At 37.6% G+C, this 24,992-nt stretch overlaps 1 protein-coding gene across 1 annotated transcript in view; it reads left to right on the top strand.

The window, feature by feature from the left end:
* Positions 1-24,992, top strand: part of LOC124613730 (matrix metalloproteinase-14-like) — a 123,495-nt gene that overhangs the window by 49,961 nt on the left and 48,542 nt on the right. Inside the window, exons 4-8 of the mRNA XM_047142451.1 lie at positions 2,652-2,813; positions 8,514-8,647; positions 12,758-12,916; positions 20,939-21,324; positions 22,791-22,938. Of these exons, the coding sequence (XP_046998407.1) occupies positions 2,652-2,813; positions 8,514-8,647; positions 12,758-12,916; positions 20,939-21,324; positions 22,791-22,938 (989 nt within the window). The remainder of the gene's footprint in view (positions 1-2,651; positions 2,814-8,513; positions 8,648-12,757; positions 12,917-20,938; positions 21,325-22,790; positions 22,939-24,992) is intronic.

Genomic DNA, 24,992 nt, shown 5'->3' with positions numbered 1-24,992 from the left:
ATGGAGAAAATTTGTGAAACTTTCTCCATTGTGTCCATTGCCCAGTGATGCTTGTTTTCATACATGTTGTAATGTTTATTTAACTATGTCTATCAGTATACCAAACATTTATTACTGGATACGCCATTAAAAGTATTGTTTGATGTGCTTCATGATGATATGTTGATATTAACAAAAGAGCTATCAAGTAGATGTTATTCTTGTTAGTCGATGATTCACGTTTTCCATGTTGTAGCATTTTAAAGTATTCACTAGTTTTTGCTGAGCGGAAGACTGTTTTCAAATATTTATGTTAATGTAACCACATAGCAAATTATTAGGATACTTTGAGCTATAAAGCTGTAACACTGTGTCCAGATTTGAAATGAATACTGGCATGCTTCCATCAGTCGGTCATTAGAAGCATTTATCTGATAACTTCATGAATGTAATCTCTAATGCCATGTTCAACATTTTTTGTTTATAGATCCGTCATTTGATTTTAAGCATGGGACTACATTCTCTGTCTCTGGCAAGAATTAGACAGCGATGTCCCTTTGCATTAGTTCAACAGAAATGATCAATGTAACGTAACCTGAAAGGGAAAAACAAGCAACTTCATTGTTTTTAAAACAATTCTCAGCTACGCAAAGCAGATCAAGAGCTTATGAGTGGTTTTGTAAGGCTATTTGTGGGCATAAACTTAAGTCTCATATCTCTGTAGATTTCTGAAAAAAAACTCCAATTTTTAAAGTATTTGTATGGATGCACTGCTTTTAGTCAATGTTTCTCCTGCCTGCAGACACTTTTAATGGGGAATAGGTTGCTTGCAAGTTTTAAATCTTTGGAAGAGGAACTGGTTCATTCTCTTACATGAGCTAAATTTGAATTATTGTTAAGGAAGGGTACTAAAAATCCTTAGAACCTGTGGCTTTTCTGATTTAGTGAGCCTTCTGTTAACTTCTACTGTTGTTCTTGCAGACTGTAGTGTGTCTACTGGTGTTGATGGAACTGTCTCTGTTCATTGAGTAGCATCTGTTGTGTGTGGTTGTGATTTTTAGCTCCTCTGTTTGTAGTCTTACAACTTCCACTTTGTGTGATAGTTATACTTTACTTGAAGAATTCTCATTTTTCTTGACTTTGTCTAAAAAATCATTTGGATGATGAAGAGGTATGGATTTATTCTCATTCATTTAGCTATCCACTGTTGTTTCCAATGACATCTTACTTTTTTTGGCCATTTCTATAACTAGTGAATTTTTGGTTAGCACTGATTCTCATGCTATTGCTTCTACTTCTTTTAATAGTGTTCTTGTTTTTCCCCTGGTGATGAAGTTGCTACTTCTTCTTTTCATTTTGGTCATCTGAGGGCCATAGTAATTCAGATCCACTTTGTTTCTTCTGGTCTTTATGCTTGTCCAGTATTCTTTCATTCTCACACTTCACAATTTCCTTTGCTCTTCTTTCCATAATGATTTTGTCCTAGGTCTAATTTTGCCCTGAAAACAGTGATAGCTTGAATTTATTATCTGTAAATCAATCTGTTGTAAATCTCTTGAATCCCGTATTCCCATATCTCCCAAGTCCTTTTGTACCTCTTGGAGCCGGTATACTTTGGATCTCTTGTTCTCAGGAAACTGTATTTCATATCTGATGTGTCCACCGACCATTCTCCTTTTTTTGATAGTATCTGAGATTCTGTCTATATAGGTATGCAGTTCTTGATTCACCTGTCCTGTATACTGATCATCTCCTGTTGTTTGGCGTCCCAATATCCTCCTGAGATTCCTTCATTCTACAAGTTCTTGCCATGTAAGTACTCCTATTGTTACTAGATCCAGAATTTCTGCTGTGTATATGGCTTCAGGATAGAACAAGGTCTGGAAATGTCTCAGTTTTACATTGGATGAAATATTCTTTTTATTGTAGATATTCATAACAAGTTTGTATCCTAAATTCATTCTGTTTATTGATACTCATACAGCTTCTATTTCTGTCACACCAGTTTCTATCAATTCTGTTAGGTACCTCAGTCTCTCCACCTTCTTAATTTTCTCTCCTTTTGTTGTTATCCACCTAGGAGCTGCTTTGATGTTCATCATAAAAGACTGTGTGTTCTTGATAAAGATCTGTATGCTTTTTTTAGTTCTTAATCTTCAGAGTTGCATCATTTGGTTAACCACCTCTTCTAATGGTTCCAACAATATCATAGTATCACCTGTGAATGCTAAGACAGTCTACCAATATTGCTTTTTTCTTGCATCCCAGTCATATTCCACCCACTCCCTTCACTTCTTGTCACCATTTCCTGTTCAGGTAGACATTTAAAGAGAGTGCGAGAGGATCCATCTTTATTGCCACTATTGTTTTTTTTTTTTTTAAATTAGTTTGGTGTTTTCATATTTCATTGATTATCAGGCTTCTCATACATTCTTCCCCCAAGTTGCTCAGGTGTAGTGATAACTAAATATAAACAGAACCGAAATGAGGTAGGGTGAAAGAAAGTACTGACACATTTCAAATGTATGGTTTGTATATCACACATGTTTGAGGGAAAACTCCTGCTTGAAGATTTTTAATTTATGGTAATTTCTAAGTTTTAATATGTTATATTGAAAAAGTAATTTATTTTATAACACAAATGCTTATTTCACTCTTTTATTTCCAAATAGTATAGCCAACTGGTCTCCTAAGATTGGTGAAGAAGCAGTTGTTGAACAAGTTCAGCGAGCATTTAGCACATGGGCAGGATATGCAAGACTAAACTTCTCACTCATAGCAGATCCTGCGGCTGATATTATCATTGCTTTTGGTCGAGGACCTCATGGTGATCCGTAAGTAATAAGTATATAATTTTGTTTGCACGAGTGTAAAGAGAAAAATGCTGCTAAATACTATATGCATGACTGGAGATTTGTTCATTTGAACCAGGAGGACTATTTAGGGTAAAACATAAGACAATGGGAAAAATATACTGTCAGTAAGTCTTGGTATGATCTACTTATTACCTGAAAAATTTATTTTAGCTTTCAGTAGAGCAGACTATAGGAATTGTCAGTTTCTGCCATATATTTCAATCGCTCATTACTGAACCATCATGTTTACATAAGATGAAGGTACATTTTGCACAACACTAAACAATTGCAGAAATTTCAGTGGAAACTAAGCACTACTTTTGTTGTGTGTTACATATTAACAGAAACTTTCAATTGGTGCTCTTAAAAATTTAACATACTTTTTATTAATGTTAATGAAAGATCAGAAATGAGTTAACCACTACTCTGAAAGAGACAGATTTCAATTACCTTGAAAGTATGAAGGTAATGATGATGTTTGGAAAAGCTAAACAGAATGGCTAGGTCGCTTACGTAACAGAGGGCATGAATACTGTTAATCTACATTTTATTAGTAGGCAGAGATACATCATAGAACTTGTGCACACCATAGAAGCTCAGAATGGACTACTCAGAGATTTTCCTGTGGCAGAATCTTAGTGCTGTTCAAGGAACTTTTCTCATACTCCACATGTGATAACTGCTAGGTCACTACAGAGCTCCTTCCTGGTAGTGCAGAGCACAGGGGTTTGGATGGTGCTGGTGCAAACTACAGATGCATGTGACATCCCATGCTCTGGCTGGCTGCTTACACAGGAGCACAGCTGGACTGTTTCTCAGTGTAATGAGTATGTGGAGCATGCTTGATTGGTAGCAGGGTGCAGGGTGAGATGGTAGCCAGTGATGTCATCCAAAACAGATATGAAGGCCAGAGTAAGGGAGGTGATGGTGCTGTAGCAGTGCATGTATCTTGCCTCAGTGGTGAATGCTGGAGCTGAGCATGTTTTTTTTTAGCAGCCATGAGCTTGACAACATTGAGTGCTGTAATTTTGATTTGATGGAATCCAGATCTGTTTCATCAGGGAATGTTCATTGGAGTGTGCCATCCTGGATATGTTGCTCATTGTGTTATCCTTCCACAACAAGGAGGTCATCGATTAGTTTGACTGAGATCTCCTCAGGTCAGAACTGGTGCACGCTGTAATTACATTGTCATCCAGGTCGATGTGCAGAAGTTCATCTATATGGTTAATATTACCTGCAAGCTTGTCAACAGCATCAAGCAGGGTCTACACTGGTTTAAGTCTGTTGACTGTAATAGTAATCAGTTTGGTATGTAGTAAAATGTCAAACGTGTTGTCTTTCTGTCTAATCACTTATGTGAGCCTGAGTAGGGCAGGTGTAATACCCATCAGACAGCATCGCCTCTCAGCAAGACTTGGTCACAGTCCTGCAGAGATTTATGTGTGAAGTTTTTCTGGGAACCATGTCCCTGCTGGGATGGTATTTTGCGGTGTGCAATGTGTTACTTGGTTTTCCAGATGAGCTGTGGCAGTCCTTTGTTTGTAGGCAGTTGGGATGGCTTTGCAAAGTCCACTGGAAGAATGAGCAGGTCTCCACAAAGGAGTTCTGCCAGAGACATGCAGAAGCCTTCTTTATAAGCTGAACATACATCTAGAAGAACCCACAGGAGGGTGTCTGTCCATTCCCCTCCATGACATATAAAAGCTGTTTGCTTTACTGTTTCATTACCATGTAGTTGATAAACTGTTATTCAGAAGTGCTGAACCCCATGAAAGTGACAGAGTTGGGTAAAAGTGCGGACTCAAACCATCTGTCTTAGTCTGTCATTATTTTGATAAGCAGCCAAGATGGAAGTTCATAGATTGTCACATACTTGTACAGTGGTCTCATCAGGGTATAGCCTTGACCTTGTGTATTACTCTGTCAGTTGCTTAAAGAATATATCAATATCCATTTGAATCGGGGAGGGGCCCAAGGAGGTCTAAGTGGACAGGCTGAAAATGGTGCTTGAGGATAGAATAACTGCTGCATTGTGGTTGTGCCTGCCATCCTATTTTAAAACATTGGCAGGCAGTATATGCCTGTGTCCAAGAAATGCAGTCTTTCTTGACTTTTGGTCATATGAAGTAACCTGTGACAATCTTTGTTGTAGGTCATATCCCAAGGCATGTAATTTATCAAAAATAGTTCACCTCATGGTGAGTGATACTGGAGGACAAAGATGTTTTTGTAGGACATTGCATAGTACTCGTATTGAGCCAGGAATATCGCGCTATTTGATGCACAGTCCTGTTATGTTGTCATGTAGTAGTTTGCATAATTGTGTGTCTTGAAGCTATGCTGTTGCAAGTGTTTAAAATCAATACCTGCTGAGAGGGTACTGATCCATGAAAGGAAATTGGCCACAACATTGTTGGTGCCATGAAGATGTTGGGCATCTATTGTAAGTTGCTCAATGTAGTCCATATGTTGTGAGCAACAATCTTTTACTGGGTTGCAAACATAATCTGCTAGGTGGTGATAATTTGTACAAACTGTCAAAGGTCTGCCCTAAATGTCATCTTTAAAGTACCATTTTAGTTCATACACTGCCAACAGTTCTCTGTTATAGGGCAGCCACTGCTGGGAGTCCATCAACTTTTTGGAAAAGAAACATAGTAACTTTTGTACACATACTACTGACTGCTAGAGAACAGGACCTATCACAAAATCACTAGTATCAGAGGTGATTATCAGGTGTGCTGGTGGTAGTGGGTGTGCCAGAGTTGTAGAATGAGAAAAACAGTATTTTCTGAATTTAGGAAAATTATTGGGTGGAGATTTCTCAATCTGTGAATAGATGTTTTCCTTGGCAGGAGAGCAATCCTCCCTTTGAGGAATTTTGCAGGAATTTGGATGCATCAACACTAACTTTATTCACCAGTTCTGTAACAGCAGGTCAAATAATGACCCAATATCTCTGATAAAACTTGGTGGGGTTACCACCAACACCTGAGGATTTATTTTTGATACTGTCTTTCAGAATTACTTTGATGTCATCACTGTCATCCTGTCAAGTAGGTCTTCTAAATACTCCCTGTGTTCTGAAGTGAGTGAGATTTGCACTTCAAGAAATAAAGGTGACATTGCAGAAGGGTCAGTTGGTCAATTTGCAAAGAGATCCACAAAGAATGAGTAGGTGAAGAATGAGTAGGTGTGTTTAGTAATGGTGCTTTTCATTGTTAAACTATCACTATTCTTATGCTGAATATATGAGAGTGATTTACTTTGCATTCTATGCTTTTCATACTGGAAGTGGTACAATGTCAAGTTTTCATACAGAAAATTCTATGCTGGTCGTCCACGAATAACAGTCTCACCTGCTTTGTTTCATGTGCATTTATTCTGCTTTTATCTGTTTTACCTGCAAATAGGTACTCTTGTTTTGATTAACAGAAGGAGCAAGTTTGGCTTTTAAGGACTGATTGTAATATTCAGTTGTGTTGTAATTCTTCAGACATTCTTGGCAATCTGTTGACATCTTGAGGTATTGGATATTATGGTGGGTATCAGCAACATTCTTGCATGATATTTCAACTGTGTAACTTGTTATCTTCATTAAGTGCTTCCACAAATAATTGTGTTCTTCATCCAAAAAGTTGCCTCAGAAATAATGCATAACAGCTTTTTGTATAATAGGGTTGGTTAACTCATACACCAATCAATGACTGAGTTAAAATTTTGACATTTTTGTTGACGTGGTTCTCAGTTTTCAATGATTTCAGAGTGCAGGATTTGAGAATGAAGATAATTAACACTGAATGTCTACTTCTGACAGTATTTAGAAATTTTAAGGAACACTAGAAGCCACAGTGTTCCATAAAACAAATAGACAAAATTACAGCATGAAGCAAATGACTGGTCAGAAAACATGAAACATAAATGCAGTGTATTCTGTTCACACCACTGGGATAAAACGTGTAAATTCGTTTTTATCTTTACAGAAAATGTGCCAGACATTAGTTAAATGATAATCACTGATTATTTGTTGCAATTCTGTGCTCTTCTTTGAGTATAACAGGTATTTTTCAGAAGGCTTGGGACATCCTTATTAAAAAATCTAACTGTGCTTGTCCAATATTAGTGCTGCACAGTACATAAGTATTTAAAAGAAATGTCTCAGCAACAATACATGCAATTGTGAAAGTTGAACATTTTTTACTGTAAAGCTATCCCTTAAGAGAATAGGCATTCCACAATTGCTTTCTGCATTGACATTGATAATATATTGAAGGCCTGGTAATGTCAGTTGCTGTCATAGAGGCTTCCTGTAAAAATATTACACCAAACATGCCATGTTGCATAAAATCATTAAGCACATCGGTTTCAATAGAAGTTGTCAAGGAAATAGTATTTAGCATTAGCACGCATTAGATACACGTCAAATAGATGTTATCTGCTGTGACCTGATTTGGTAACTGTTTGGAAAGTGAAGAAGTATTTGCATAAATGCTGCATAATTCTCTTTAATTTTTTTGTGCTTCACTGAGAGGCAACCATTCTGGTGTTGTACATGTCAGAGACCATGGGCAAATAAAACAGCTCCACCATTTACCTGATATGATATCTAAGATGTGGAAATATCAATTTAACAATACAAGAGAAGGAAAGTTGCTACTCACCATGTAGTGGAGTTGCTGAGTTGTGATAGGCACAATAAAAAGATTCACACAATCATAGCTTTCGGCCATTAAGGCCTTTGTCAGCAGAAGATACACATACACACTCACACACACGTACACACTCTCTCAAGCGCAACTTGCAAGTTGCACTTGCGTGTGTGTGTGTGTGTGTGTGTGTGTGTGTGTGTGTGTGTGTGTGTGTGTGTGTGTATGTGTGTCTACTGCTGACAAAGGCCTTAATGGCCTGAAGCTATGATTGTGTGAATCTTTTTAATGTGCCTATCACGACTCAGCACCTCCGCTGTATGGTGAGTAGCAACTTTTCTTCTCTCGTGTTGTTACATTCCATCCTGGATTTTCCATTATTTGAAATATCAATTTAATTACATCTTGGTTTTTGTTCTGTGGTTCCTAATAATCAACCACTGAGTTATTTACAAATGTGAAATTCCATTGAAAATGGTGGGCATGTTTGCTGTCATAAGGCTGTCAGAGAGGGGTGTGAGGAACTGAGGATATTAACACCATGAAAAATGAACTGACACAGGGAAACATGCCAAGCATGGTAATTAAGGAGCACCATTATCACGGCAGTCTCACCCACATATAGGAACTGTCTCATTTTTCAGTCAGAGCAGCTATCAATTTATAACTGGACTTCAGAAGTAATAAATAAATAAATATATCTTGTAAGACATAACTGGAAATACAACTTTCAACATTAGTGGTGAAAAGACTACTTCTATGTCCCTACCTATTTTGTTTTCAAAAGTTGACAAAATCCACTGTATGTATACAGGGTGCTTGAACACTTATGTCTTCCATTGGTTTTGAGCTAGGGGGTCCAGAGCTAAGGAAAAAGTGAACAAATAATGGGTCACAGTTCACACTAGTGACATAGTAATTTATGGTGTATTTTTATTCAGACGGAAGTAATTTTGGGCTTAGAATGATTTCATTAAAATTTTTTTATTGTTTGGCAGTACTTAAAAATAAAAATTTCTTTTAATTATAGATTTCCTTTTGATGGGCCAGGCAGTATACTGGCTCATGCCTATTATCCATATGAAATGGATCAGTATGGTGGAGATGTCCATTTCGATGAAGATGAAAACTGGAAAGTAAAGTTAGATGGACCTTATGACGATGGTAAGATCACATAAATTCACAAATTTTCTCTTTTATTTTTTAATACTTATTTGTAGCATAGCTTTGTAAAGTTCAGTATATTATTTAAGTTCCTCAAGAAATTCAAATTTCCTTCTTCAGATTTTTATACACACTCTGTCACCTGAAGTATTCAGACACATACTTGAAGCTATACTCCAAGTTTTTTTAATGCATTCATCCTCTTTAGTGGTGTTATTTACCTTTTGTGTTTTATTATTGCGACATTCACTGGCATACTAGTGAGTAGTGGCAGAAGTTTTCTGGGTAACATAATACTACCCTTTAATAAAAAGCAGCTCATAAATAATATAAAATTATTCTTCCACAAACCATGTGGCACTTAAACTCTCTGTATTGTAGAAAAACACAGTGCTCCTTCTCAAACTGATGGCAAATGACAATTATGTTCAGAAGAATAACCATGCCACCAGCTCATCTAAAAGATTTTTTAGCATCAGGTCTAAAGGGAAAGGCGCCACCAAGATAAGTGAAAACAAATGCCTAACAGTGTTTCACCAAAACATTCAAGCCATAAAGAACAAAGCACAACAGCTAGAAGTAGAATTGGAAAAAGTTGATAGCCAAGTTTTGTGTATCACTGAACACTGGTGCAAAGGGAAGCAAATTGAACACATTGCATTAGCCTCATTTGACCTTGCATGTTACTATAGCAGAATCTCAATGAATGGTGGAGGTTCATGTATCTATGTAAAAAAAGGTATGTCATTTAAAGTAAGATATGATCTTTTAGATCTAGGTGAGGACAAACATTTCGAACTTTCTGCTGTTGAAATAATAGGACCTGGCATAGCAAAAAAATTAGTCATATTTTGTGTGTACCGCTCTCCCAGTGGAGACATTGATATATTCTTCTCAAAACTGAATCAAAGCTTAGACAAGGTTTCTGGACCAAAAGCAAATATAATTATCTGTGGTGACTTAAACATTAATATGATGAAAACTGATAAGGCTAGCAACATATATGTGAATATTCTAAGCTGTTATGGAATATCCTCCCTTGTTAAGTGTCCAACTAGAATAACGAAAGAATCCTCCTCATCTATAGATCATGTAGCTACAGATATTGATAGTAAAAAATGTCATATTGTTGTCCAAAACCTGGGCCTAGCAGACCACCTCTGCCAGATCTTAAAAACTAACATTCATGTAGAAACTCCTCCTAAACTTTGTACATACAAAAGAATGTTTTCCAAATCAGCCCTGCATCAGTTTAAATCCCAGCTAGAATATGAAGACTGGAGGGAAGTCTATGCAGAAACCAACGCAAATCAGAAATTTATCAAGTTCATGTCAATTTTTAAACTCAGATTTGAAGAGATGTTTCCCAAAACTCTTTATCAAATTAAAACTATAAAGAGAAATCAGTGGGTGACTACAGGTGTCAAAAAATCCTCAGAAACTCTTAGATATCTCAACTCCATAAAAAATAATCAATCTAACCCAGAAGTTCTGCAATCCTACAAAAAATACAGGAAAATTTACAGAAAGGTGTTGCTAGCCGCAAAAAAACTTTCAAACAACAAAATATTACTTGAAGCTGAAAACAAGAGCAAAGCAGCCTGGAACATCGTCAAACAGGAAACATCTAACTCTGCTAAAAAGGACCTCAATTCACATATTAAAAACAAAGATGTACCAGTAGGTAACCCTAAAAAATTAGCTGATTTTGTAAACTCATATTTCAGTAGTATTGCAAAAAAATTACAGCAGAAATTTCCAGATATGTATGATTTACCTACTCAGAACCAGCCAACAAACTCAATGGTGCTCTTGCCAACTACAGAAAGGGAAGTGGCACTAGTAGTACACCAACTAAAAAATAAAACTTCAGTAGGACTTGATCCCAGTCTGCGTAATTAAAGATTCTATAGACTCCATAAAGGGCCCATTAACAGACATAATTAATGAATCTTTCGAATCTGGATACTTTCCGGAGTACCTAAAACAAGCAAAAGTTATACCTATCCTTAAAAACGGAGATGTGGAAAATGTAGAGAACTACAGGCCGATCTCTATACTGTCTATCATTTCTAAAATAATAGAAATACTAGTCAAAAAGAGACTGCTAAATCACCTGAATAAATATAATCTTCTTTCCAATGACCAATTTGGGTTTAGGCCCAGAAAAGGCACACAATATGCTATAGCACAGTTCACTAAAGTAATTTTAGAAGCACTGGACAAAGGTGAAAATGTAAGTGGTATCTTTTTAGACTTGTCCAAGGCCTTTGATACAGTTGACCACAAAATCTTACTTCATAAATTAGGGCAAATAGGAATAAGAGGTGTGACAAAGAAGTGGTTCAAATCATACTTGGAAAACAGAGTTCAACGAGTTGAGATATCACAAGTTTCAAACAATTCCCTTATAAAACACCTGTCTGACCCAGAAAATGTGAATATAGGCGTCCCACGGGGAAGTGTATTAGGCCCAATATTGTTTCTTATATACATTAACGACTTCCCACAAAGTATCAGACATGGTGAAAAAATACTTTTTGCTGATGACAGCAACATAGTAATAACAGGTGAAAATCCAACACAACTGTCAGAAAGAGCAAACGAGGCTCTCAATGATGTCCACAACTGGTCATTAAAAAATAAAGTAACCCTAAATGTAAAGAAAACTAACTATATTAACTTCCAATTGAACAAAAAACGCAATGCCACTAGAATAAAAGTTAATAATAATGAATTAGAATGTGTAACAAGTACCAAATTCTTAGGGATGAATGTAGACAGCCAACTGAAATGGACAAACCATGTCAACATTTTGGCAAAGAAATTATCCACAGCATGCTATGCTCTTAGAATCCTTGCACCGGTATGCAATAATACCTGTCTTAAAATAACATATTACGGATATCTACACTCAGTCCTCAGCTATGGGATCATGTTTGGGGGAACAAGTGCCAGTAACAAACAAACTGTGTTCAAAGTACAAAAAAGAGCCATAAGGATAATAACAAATAGCAACAACAGGGCCCACTGTCTAGAATTATTTAGAAAGCTAGGAATTCTAACTGTTTCTTGTGAGTATATCTTTCAGAACATAATGTTCATTAAGAAAAATCTCAACATGTACAACACAAACAGCCTAATACATGACCATGAAACAAGAGCTTGTCACCACCTCCAGCCAGATAGAAAGAACAAGGCAAAGACGCAAAAAAGTTTATTTTACAATGGGATAAAACTGTACAACAAATTACCACAAGAAATTAAAGAAATAAATGAGCCCCTCACTTTCAGACAAAAGCTTAAAACCTTTTTAGTAAGTAAAAGTTGTTATACTGTAAAAGAATATTTAACATAGATGTAGATTATTAGCAACATAGGACATTATCACCAAAATATTATGTAATTATAAATATGTGTATGACTAGTTATAAAAACTACACAAAATATGAGAAACCTGTTTAATTGTAAATGTAAATGTTGTGCTCATGTGTTGTAATCTGACGACATCCATACAATATTTATTGTTCCACGGATGAATAAATAAATAAATAAATAAATAAAATAAATAGATTCCCATATACATCTGTGGTATATCATTTCCATGAAGAGCAACAACATTTTCTGATGATAAAATAAGAGTACACTTTATTTTCTCTATAAATTTCTCTAGTGGTGCTATGCAGGCTGTGAGATAACATTTATGCAAGAGTTCTCCAGACATGCATGAATCCATTGCAGTTTTGGAGGCAACTGTAGTATTTATAGTAAACTAATCAAAACCTGAATAATAAATATTTTCTCTTAATATCTCCTGTATAGATGCAAAAGAAATGTCTTGTCCAGACTAATTACATCTTTGCAGGTGGTATATAAGGTTCATTTAAAGTTGTAAGACAACTCACACCTCTAGTGAAATTATCATTCTTTGGTAGTTTCATAATCTGTAACAATTTTCTTTCTTAGCCACATATTTATTAGTACATAGTTCTCAATAACACATACTACATATTGATTCATATGAGAAGTACAGAAACACCCTTAACAGGTATTTCATACTCTGTTGTAATTGAAAACTTTTCAAAATAATATATATCCTTTATTTTTCAGGGGTGGATTTCTTCACAGTTGCTGTACATGAGCTTGGTCATAGCCTGGGATTGGCTCACTCCGATGTGCCCTCCTCGATTATGTTTCCATACTACAAAGGCTTTCAGGAATCATTTCAGCTTGGTTATGATGATATTCTTGCTATGTATGACCTATACAGTAAGTTTTCAGACCTCAGACAAAATCTGGATAATGATTACCACATTATTCTTTTAATGAATATAATTATAAGAAAATATGAAAATATTTTTTATGAATAAGAGTACAGAGTTTCTCAACAGTAGTAATCACATTTTCATACTGTAATGAACCTTTTAAGTGTATCATATTTGGCAGCCATAGGGCTCCATTATAGTTTTAAATAAAAGTTCAGAAATAAGAACACCTGACAATGAAGGCAGTAATTCTAAGAACAACAGACCATTACAGCTATTTTGGTTTTTTAATAACTGTTAGAATTATCATAGTAATGGAATCCACTGACACATCTGATGCTGGTTAGAGGAACTGATAGGAACATTAGAACATTATGTCCCATCAATGATGAGATGATTGGTGATAGACCACAAGCTCCAACAGAATAAGTATCAAGGAAGGAAATTGCACATGAATGCATGAATCATGCTGCCATAATAATCAATTTAGGGAAACCACAAAAGATTTAAATTTAAATGTGTGAGTGTGATTTTGAGACCTGCTCCCCGAGTGAGTAAGTTCAGTGCCTGAAACACTGTTTCTCCTCACTTGTAAACATTGAGATTAGTATGTAAACTGAAGAGAAGAGTAATAAAACCAACACCTGCCCATAAAGCTTATTGATTTAATTGTGCTATTCAGACAACATTTCTTTAACATGTCTATCATAGTGAAATCTTGATTGTCAACTAGTTACCAAGATCCATCTTCATCCATCTATTTTTCAGTATTGAAATCAAGCCACAGGTTAATAGGCATCTTCAAACACACTGAGATGTTGCTTGCTCATTAATAAAACACATTGTTTTTGACATTTTTCCTGGTGAAACATAACATTGTTATGAAAACTTTGACAGTTCCAGCAATATTTCTTTGTTGATGTCATTGTACCCAAATCTGTTGTTCATGTTTGCCTAATATATCCATTTAAGCATCTCTATATTCATTAGACAGAACACTATCAGCTGTCTGTATACTGTTTAGTATTAAACGAAAATTTATATACAAATATTTTAATAAATTATAGATGGAATGGCTACTTAGTTCTTTTTTTAATTTAGTTTTGAATGTTTTGGGATTTACAATTTCCTGATTGATATTTGCCAACAAAATATCAAAGAGTTTTGCACAAGAATGTAAAACTTACTTGAACCAAAGACAGGAGTACAGTGCAGCTGCAATTTATTCTCATTTCTAATGTTGTGGTTGTGAAATGCGCAATTCATCCTAAATTCACTCTAATTATTAATAATAATTGCCATGAAGGAATAAATATATTGGCACACAATGTAAAAATCCCAAGGTCCCTGAACAGGTTTCTGGTATCAGCTTTATGTAATATTCTTACTGCATGCTTGAGGAAATTAAGTCACATGATAGTAATGAATGAAAATATTAAAACTAAGCTAGAAATCCTGTCTGCAGATTAGCACAGTGGAAGTAATTTGTAGGAAGCAAGCTTCATGATGCTGTAGAAACAGCTCCCAATAATATGTGACACAGTTAATGTAACTCACTTTATTCAGAAGAGTAACTATAAAACATGTATATACATAATGGTCTTTAAAAATGCACTGTCTTTCTTTTCTTTCTCTCCAAAGATCTTCCATTCCCACTGGCCAGAGATGTTTGGGTCTCAGGGAGCTCAGTATTTTTACAAAGTCCTCCACCAGAAGTATAGAGTACTGTGGGATGTGGTGGTCACACATGTTGGCATGTACAGATGCATGTGACCAGTTGTGCTGTGGTTGGCACTGCACAGGGCATGACCAGATCATATCTTGTGGTGGTATGTGATGTGCTTAGGGCTGGTTCTGTGCCAGATGTTGTGGACGGAGCCTGAGATGGCCGTATTGTGACTCAGATGGTGCAATGAATGGAGGAGGAGGCAGTGGATGCTCACCAAAGTCCTGGCCAGCTCACATAAAATACAAGTGCATAGGTTTGCCACATGCTAGAATGTCAAATGTCTGTGAACCACTTTGAGCACCCTGTATGGATCTGAACAAAGGAGCTGCAAAGCTAATCATATGGTGTCTTCTCACAACATGACTAAGTCACAAGAGGTGAGGTTCTTGTGTATAAACACTTTTAGGGTTAAATGAATTGAGGGGCACAGAATGTGCATGTTCTGAATATGTTCCTGAGAGGACCAATTCAGACTGACAGCTGTGATTAGTGGTAACCATTTGTGGAGTGTCGAAGTGGGTGGTCTACTTCTCAACAAACAGTTGTGGTTGTTTTGGCTGTGATGCCATGCATGGGCAATGCTTCTAGCCATCGTGATACCCTGTTAGTCATGGATAGGAGGTATCAAAATCCTTCCAACTCTGAGAGGGGTCCAATGATCTCAAGGTAGACAGGCCAGAACTGAGTCTTTTGGATGGGGAAGTGTCCAAGTTGAGGTTGAACATGTGGCCTATCTTACTAAATTGGCATGTAAGACAGCTTGGTGCCCAGCAGTCACACTCTCATTTTATGTTCACCCCTATGAATCCATCTGTCAGTAGGCAGATGGTCGCCTTGGTGCTGAGGTGATTCAGGTTGTGTAACTGCTCAAATATTTCACACACAGCATAAGAGGCACTAGTGGTCATGGCCCATTTTGCAAAATGTCACAGAGCAGGATTGTGTGAGTCATGGGAAGAGACCAACATTTGATGCAAAGGTATGTGTCGTGGTTGTTGAGGAGGTCATTCATTTGTTCAGCTGCCATATGCTCATAGTTGTATTGGAGATAAATTCTGCCGATCCTTGAAAGGCATTCCATAATGATATTGCCAACATCAAGGATGTGATGTATGCTTGTGGTATATTGTGCTATAAGGTCTAAATGATCTGTCATAGACTAGCATCCTGAAATGGGCTCCTGATAGCATCCATCAGAGGTTTGTGATCTGTGTACTTGGTCACTTGACAGCCTTCAGTATCCTCATGGAAGTACTTGACCACCATATGTACCACAAGAAGCTCACTGTGGAAAGCTGACCGCTTTTCTGAGAGGGGGTAGTTTCCTTGAGAAGAACCAAAGCAGTTGGGGCACCCCATTGGTCACCTTGCTCGCAACAGCCATGAGGGTGACCTGTGCTTCGGTGTTAGGGTGTATCAAAGTAACAGTTTGTGCTAGACAGTACTATCTCCTGTGGCATGCTTCTGTCATCTTGACAGATGACACAACTTTCTTTGTGCCTTGTTTATTATTGCCTGCTAAGGCATTCATGAGAGAAGACCACACTGTGGGTGTATGAGAAAGGTGTCACCAGTAGAAGTTAAGAATAAATGTACCAGTGTTTGGTGTGATAAGTAAGATGGCTGCCAGTTGTTTGTGATACACCACTGGTTGTGATGATGTGGTAAGTGGCTGCTCATATCTGTTTCATAGTGCAGAAGGCACAAAAGACACAAAAGTGGCATTATGATTATGTTGCAGTCTTTGCTGGTTAAGAGCACTGTCTATGTTAGCATTCTCCACAGAGCACAAGTTCAGATTTGTTTTGCCCACCACTGTTAAGCATGGTTAGAATGGTGTTGTCCGTCCATAGGTATGAGGTGAGTATTGTTGATGCACTTGGGTTTCACCGCTGTATTTACACAATGATGACACTGCACATCCTGCACTGTAGTCCTGTTGGTACTGTAAATAGGTTCGACATGATGGGTGATGTGTTATGTAAGGACCACATTGTTGTGACACAATACACCAGACCAGGTTAAGGTAGAGTGGAAAATTTAAGGCACATTTCACAATAGATGTGGGGTCACCAATGTAGGAAGCAAGGTTTAGAATGCAGAAGGGACAGCTTCCAATAATATGTGGCATGGTTAATGTAACACATTTTATTCAGAAGAGTAACTGTATAACAGATCTACATCAAACATTTGTCAAGAAAGCACTGCCTTCCTTCTCCCTCTCTCCAAAGATCCTCCTCTCTTGCTGGCCAGAGACATTCGGATGTCACATGGAGGCTGATATCCCCACAGATTTCAACATGCAAAACAGGCAGAACTTAGCTTTGTGGTTAACTTATCTATGTGTGGGTGTCACCTCAATATGTATCCTTCAGGATGCCTAGAAATATGCCTCACAGACTTTCATTAAGTGTTACACTGTTCTCTGTGAATTTGTTACAAGCCTCTTCCGCTATTATCTTGTATGTTCTGGTATGTATGTATTTTGACCTTTTACTAAGATACATTTATCATCACAAACCCATACAGTTTTTCGGGTGTTTTCCAGTGGCTTTGGTAAGTCACTTATGTAAGTGAGAAACAGAAATAGATCAAATAGCAAATGATAACCATATACATAAGCTAAATTAACTAAGAAAAGTGGATAACTTTTTACTTTTTTATTTCATCCTTCTCAGTTGCATTGATATAAAATTCAGCTGTAGAGGTTAATAGTTTCTAACCACACACTTTGTTATTAACCATTATTATTCATACAAGATGGTCCAAAGGCACAGCCAACTATATCGTGGGCAACAAGTACCCACGTTGATCCTAGCCCATGTGTCCATTGCTACTGATTGACACAACCAGGGTGCAGGGTACTATACATTTCTATGCCTTTGGCACATTATTGTAAGAATAATTACGATTAATGTCAAGGTGCATGGTTTGAAAATGGGCATGTCAGCCTGAAACCAATAACCAATACAACTGAATTATATATCAATGCAACTGAGAGGGACAAAATAAAAGTAGTTTGCAATTTTGTCAGTACTGAACAGTTGTGGACCTACCATCCCATGGCAGCATGCCTTGAGTGAACTAAATTAACTGGTTGTAAACATTTTACATGAAAAAAATGTCAGCAGTCTTCACACTGTCAACCATCTGTCAATGCATTACAACAATTTCTGCTCTTTTTAATTTTCACAATATTTATTTAATCTAGATAGATTGTTTAATTTTAGCTGTTTGATAAACAATTATGATTACATGACTTATTGCTGTTTTTTTTCTTTTTCAAGAATGACCAGCTTATGATACTTATTTCATGAGAGAAACCTGTGTTTGTCATTTATGAAAATTATAAATATTAAATAAAAGAATAGATTGCTACTCACTGTAAAGGTTTCTAACTGGAGACAGGTGAAACAAAAAGACTGTTACACATTGAGCTTTTGTCCAAAGCCTTCTTCAGAAAAGAAAACACACACACACACACACACACACACACATTCATACAAGCAGGCACACCTTATGCACACATGACTGCTATCTCCAGCTGCTGTGGTCAGAATGCAATAAACTAAAGCAGTAATCCAGAATGGGGCAAGGAAGAGGGTTGGATAGCAGGGTACGAGTTGGGGGAGAGAAGATCGGTGTCTGGTGGAACATGCAGGGGCTGGATGGTAGCAGGACAAGACAGTCAGATGTGGCATTGGAAGCTGTGTAGAAGGGAAAGAGTGGATTGAGGGAGGGGAGCGAGAGAGAGAGTGGAAAATGACAAGAGCAAAGAACGAGAAAAATTATGTAGTTAACAAAATATTAGTCTACTAACAGCTCTCGTTGAAAGATGTGTTCTGTATCTAGCCTATGTGACTAACACTAAAACAGATACTGAGATTAGTTTAAGTAGCATTCGCCATACAAGTATAATGGTAATAGGAACTTTGAAATAAAGTATGATAGTATTATGAAAAGGATAGATTGCTACTCACCACCATATAGTGGATATGCTGAGTCGCAGACAGGCACAACAAAAAGACTGCTAGACAAGTAAGCTTTTAGCTAAAATATCTTCTTCTGAATTAGACAGCACACACCCATTCTCACAAATTTAACTCACACACACATGACCACTGTCTCTGGCTGCCGTGGCGAGACTGTGAGCAACTGCTCGTGGTGGGAGAGACAACCTGGGCAGTGGGGGTAAGGAGGAAGATGTGGCGGGGAGGAGGAGGGATGGCAGAGTAGGGGTGGGGTATGGCAAAGTGGTGCTTGTGGGATTGTGGGAGCATGAGGAGCAGGAGGATAAGGGGGGGGGGATGAGGGTAGTGCAGCTAGGTGCAGTTGTGAGGGTAGATGGAGGGGTTGGGAGGGAGCAGCAGAAAAGGAGAGTAAGTCGAAAGACTGGGCACATTGGTGGAATAGAAGTCTGTGTAGTGCTGGAGGGTGAACAGGAAAGGGGATATGCAGATGAAAGACAGAGGCTAACAAGGGTTGAAGTCAGGAGGGTTATGAGGAATGTAGGATATATTGTAGGGAGAGTTCTCATTTGCGCAATTCTGAAAAGCTGGTGTTGGTAGGAAGGATCAACATGGCACAGGCTGTGAATCAGTCATTGACATGAAGAATGTTGCATTGGGCAGTGTGCTCACAGGGTGGCCACAGTTTGTCAGTGGCCATTCATGCAGACAGACAGTTTGTTGATTATCATGCCCATGTAGAATGCAGCACAGTAGATGCAGATTAGCTTGTAGATCACATAAGTAGTTCACAGGCAAGCCTGCCTTTGATGGGGTAGGTGATGCTTGTGACCAGACTGGAGTAGGTCATGGTGGAAGGATGCATGTGACAGACCTTGCAACTGGGTCTGTTACAAGGATATGAGCCCTGAGGCAAGGTATTGGGAGCAAGGCTTGAGTAGGGATGGATTGGGATATTGTGTAGGGCTGGTAGGTGGCAGAATACCCCTGTGAGAAGAGTGGGAAGGATAATGGGTATGACAGTTCTCATTTCAGGGCATGACCACCCCTCCTCCCAACCCCTTGCCTCATGGCTCATATTCCCATAACAGATATAGAGGCAAGACATGTCCCAGCCATGCTTACACCACCGCCAACTCCAGTTTGGTCACAAGCATCACCTATCCCATCAAAGGCAGGGCTACCTGTAAATCAGCCACGTGATCTACAAGCTAAGCTGCAACCACTATGCTACATTCTACATGGGCTTGAGAACCAACAAGTGTCTATCCACAAAATGGCTACCAGCAAACTGTGGCTAAGAAACAACTGGAGCATCCAATTGTTGAGCATGCTACTCAAAACAACACTCTTCATTTCAGTGACTGCTTCACAGTCTGTATCATCTTGATCCTTCCTGCCAACAGCAGCTTATATAAATTGCACAGATGGGAACTTTCCATGCAATATTTCCTACATTGCTGTAGCCCCCCTGGTCTCAACCTTTGTTAGTCACTGTCCTTCACTCACCTACCCCTTCCCTATTCACACTCCAGCACTACACAGGCTTCTATTCCTCCAACACACCAAAAGTATTTTTAATTCTCCCCTTTTCTGCCTTCCGCCCCACTCTCCGCGCTCCGTCTATTCTCCTGACTGCACCTACCTGCCCTGCCCTCTCTCCACATCATCCCTATATACTCCTGCAAGTAGCACTTTACAGTCCCCCACCCATACCTTACTATCCCTCCTCACCCCACCTCCTCCTTACCCAAACCACTCAGATTGCTTCTCCCATCATACACTGTTGCTCACAGTCTGGCCTCAGCACCCAGAGACAGTGGTCATGTGTGAGTTGCATTTGTATGATTGTGTGTGTGTTTATGTTGTCTAATTCAGAAGACAGTCTTTTGGTTGAAAACTTATTTCTCTAGTAGACCTTTCGTTGTTCCTGTATGCGACTCAACATCTCTACTGTGTGGTGAATAGCAATCCATTCTTCTGATAATATTGCCATTATTCTGTTCTGGATTTTCCATTGTTTTGTATCGTTTCAACATTAGCTATTCTGTATCCTGTAAATCATAAGCAGCAACTGTACTTGATGTTACAGCATAAGCAAACTTAGTGCTCATGTTTCTGTAGCAATAATTTAACACAGGAAGGCTGTTTATGCCATTTTTTTTTAAATTATTTAGTACTGTCCATTACATTCCCTTGGATAAATTCTACAGAAAATATTGAATGTGTATGTTGACCCTTCCTACAGTTTGCAGTACATGCAACAAATCACATTGTTTAGCATTAACTTACAAGTAAGACACCAAAAAATTATTGTTATATGTTGCAGTTTCTCGTAGTCTGGAAGATGACAATGAAATTAATCCTGGGGTTGTACCTAGTGGTACTGATGACAGTGACAGTGAAACTCAGGACAGAGATGAGGATAGCAACCACGTCCCAGATGTGCCAAGCACAGATGAAAATAGTTCTGAAGGAGGTGATGAAACTCATCATCCTGTAACTCCCACAGCAGGTAAACCACAGCCAAGGCAGCCAGATTATCCCACCAGTACTGGTGTGACATTTGAAGATGATTATGAGACTGTTGATGAGCATCGTGAGCATGAACGACATCAGACAACTGAGGCTCCACTTGACAAATCTGATCCTTGCCTTGGTAACTATGATGCAGTATCAGTACTTAGAGGTGAACTCTTCTTCTTTAAGGGAGAGGTAAGAAAACTGAGAGCAATGTATATTTATATAACTCTTCTGCTGATAGACCTTGTTTTTGCTTAAACAAAGTTTTTCATTTTCTGTTATTATAATCCCAGTTTTTAATTATTATTGCCTCATATATCTTAAGTAAACTTCCACACATTTTACTAACAGAACTTCACATGATGACTGGCAAACTTCCTTGTCCTATATTCTTCAATGAGTGTCACATCACATTCATTAGTGAACTACTGCAAGTAGCTCTCAGAACAACACAACATCAGAGACATACAAATGCAGTGAAAGATAAAGTAAGAATTAAACACAACCAGGGTTCAAATTTTGACTATTAATAATGAGCTACATGGAATTGAAATAGCAAAGACTAAACATAAACTAAAAATAAATAAATGATCACCCATGTAAGCCACATCCAACTGAAGAGCAAGAGCAATCCATTTACTCTTTTCTTAGCACATGACTGGTTTTGAAATATGTAATTTCATTTTCAAATGTGAACCATTGTTTGTTTATTGTAACCAAGAGAGTGTGTTAAATGCTCAGTAATTGATCTTTCAGAAACTTATGCAAATAAACTACACCCTCAACATATATTATAATATAAGTTACTCCTACATTTACAATAATATTCTGGCTGTAAAAAACTGCAGCTAATGAAGAGGCAGTAAATATTTTCACAGTATTTATTATGTGGTTGTATCATTGTAACACCAACTACCTGTCACATTTTGACTTGTTGCCTTTTCTGTCTCTTTATTTCCCTTGTTCTTCACATATTTCCCCTCTACTGCCTCTACAATTCTGATTATTGGCTGTCTTATTTTATGGAGTTAATTATTAACTTTTCTTTTTGTTTTTTATCTTCCTTTTGCCTTCTCATAACCATTTCAAGCCTTTCTTAAACTTATTTTACACTTAGTTTCTGATAAATCATTTAACAATTGTCGTCATTATTTTAGAAAGTACCAATGGCAAACTGCTGTTACAGCTGCAGATGTAAACATACTGAAGATATTTCAAAATAAATGATGAGTTAATTAATTCTTCAATGATTGATGCATTAAAATAAGCAATAGAATGAGTAGACACAGTTGTAGCAAAACAATGAGCAGTGGTTTGGACATGCACAAAGCTGTACTCTCCAGGCCATAATGTGAGAACAGTGACTGAAGATGAACATTAATTTGAAAGCTGAGTGAGAATACTCAGTTTCTTGTTTCTGTATTATCCACTGCTCACTACCTTTAGTACATTGTGAGTGGCTGTCTTTACTCACTCTGTATCTTATATTCCAACCAGAATTGCTGTATTTAAAAAATAAATAAATAAAAGTGGGATATTCTGCCTTCATACAGAAATACTAATACTGATGTGGCAGTTCTCCCTGCTTATATTTTAGTTGGTTTAATTTTGAAATTTGCTTTTCTTTGCGGTTGGACTAAAAATTATCTTATTTTCAGATGATGTGGAGAATGTCAGGTCGAGGTTTAATTCAGCCAGGATATCCTGTGAATTTTCGGCATATGTTCTGGAGATTCCCAAACACTGTTACAAAAATAGATGCTGTGTATCAGAGGGATACAGACAGCAGCATAGTTTTTTTCACAGGTATATAGCAAACAATGCACGTGCAGCACTGTTATTAAACATGCCTAAAAGTAGTATTTCAAAATACTTTTGTATTTTTTATGAATTTCAAAACATCTCTTTGTCCTTTTACATTCATTCAGTCTGTAAGAATATATTAATCTCTTAGTAGGGCTCTTGCTTAATAGTCCCTATCCCCTAACAGAGCCATATCCTCATTCGTTGTTCATTTCCCTTGTTCCCACTACAACAATCCACAAACCTACATTTATGTTGTGCATTACCTCCTTATCCGTACACTGAAGCTTATGTCTTTGATAGGTTGCCAATAATCACAGGCAGTATGAACATAGAAAAAATATTTATAAGAATTTTCCTTAACATCTTTTATAAGTTTTCTTGTTCCTGGTATTTCAGACCTCCTTTATTAGCAGATGAAATAATGTGCCATGAAATACATGCCTTCAGTTTCACATTATATAGCTAATTACCTACATCTGAGAAGTAGTTGGACAGTGAATGGCTGGTATAACCACAGAACTAGCACCTGATATGCAAGTACCAGCTAATATGTGCATTGGGTGAGATGTCCATCTGCATCCATTTTTAGTACAAGTAGAATATAAGTAATGCCCTTGATATTATCAAATAAGCAGAGAGCTACTGATAAGCCCTTGTAGGTACTGTGGTTTCAAGCAACAGTTTACTATAGCTGCTCCTCTTCAAAATTACATTCCTTGAGCCATCTCAGGTTCCCAGCATTTTTCTTTTAATTGAGAATCTATAGATAATTGAGAAAAGAGGAAGTTACACTCTTTGTCAAAAGTATTACTTTATATATGTTACAGTGTGTGATTAATTGCATTTCCTGCTGCTTTGGTTCCAGTTTTGCATAGTACTTTAGAGCTATAATTCCCAGTTTAGAAGTTTACATTCATCATTTATTACCATTATCAACATAAAGTTTAAACAAGCTTTACTCTGTATATAACATCTTACACTGATTGAAATATCACCAAATTTAAATTAATTTCAATCAAAGTCATAGATACCTCATAGCATTTTCTCCTTGTTGACTGTTTGAAAGCCTCTGTCTGATCACCTGACAGCAGACAGCACCAGCCCACATCTGTTGTCCATACTTGGTAGATGAGTGCCATCAGATCCACACCACTGCTCTGTGAACTGAAGGAAGCTCTGAAATTCACAATAGAACAGAATATCTTGGGCCTGTGGATGAACACATGTCAGCTTACCCCCTTTTTTTTTAAGAAATTTATTCCTAGAATAAGGCTGAGAGCCACTTTATCCCAAAACAATTTAGACAGGGTCTAGCTTTATGTAGGAATTTTGAAAGTACTTTGGTACAGTTTCCTTTCTATAGCCCTAGAAGATGTAATGGAATCCATTTTCAAATATTGCTCTTGCATTACATCTGCTATTTTTGCAGAATACCTTCTTGTTGTTGTGGTCTTCAGTCTGAAGACTGGTTTGATGCAGCTTTCTGTGCTACCCTACCCTGTGTAGGCCTCTTCATCTCTGAATAACTACTGCAATTTAGATCCTTCTGAACCAGCTTACTGAATTCATCTGTTGGTCTGCTTTGATGATCCCCCCCCCCCTCCCCCCCAAACTGACAACACCCCATAACATCAGATCCATGCCACTGTTCTCTGAACTGGAGGAAACTCTGAAATTTACAGTAGCACAGAATCAGTGTTAATAATAACAGCATACTTTGGGCCTGTGGTTCGACACATGTTCAATTTAACCCCCCCCCCCCCCCCCCTCTTTTTTTAAGAAATTTATTCACAGAATAATTTAGGCAGGTTCCAGCTTTATGTGGGATGTGTGTCCAGTGGCATACGTGCTGTCTGTAGCTGATACCAGAAGGTCAGCTGTAGTAGTGGAGCGAATGGCAACAGCTGTGTCTGTGTCAGTTTGAGTGTGTACTGTCTGAAAGAGCTGGAGGAAAGTTCAAGCACCCTAACAATGTGTTTAGGAAATATAAAAAACATGTATGGATCAAGATTAAAGTGGTATATGGTAGGAGTGCACAACAATGTTTTCAGGGA

This window comes from Schistocerca americana, chromosome 1, assembly GCF_021461395.2.
Source record: "Schistocerca americana isolate TAMUIC-IGC-003095 chromosome 1, iqSchAmer2.1, whole genome shotgun sequence".
In the NCBI taxonomy this organism is placed as follows: domain Eukaryota; kingdom Metazoa; phylum Arthropoda; class Insecta; order Orthoptera; family Acrididae; genus Schistocerca; species Schistocerca americana.
This window is presented reverse-complemented; position numbering and strand designations above follow the sequence as displayed.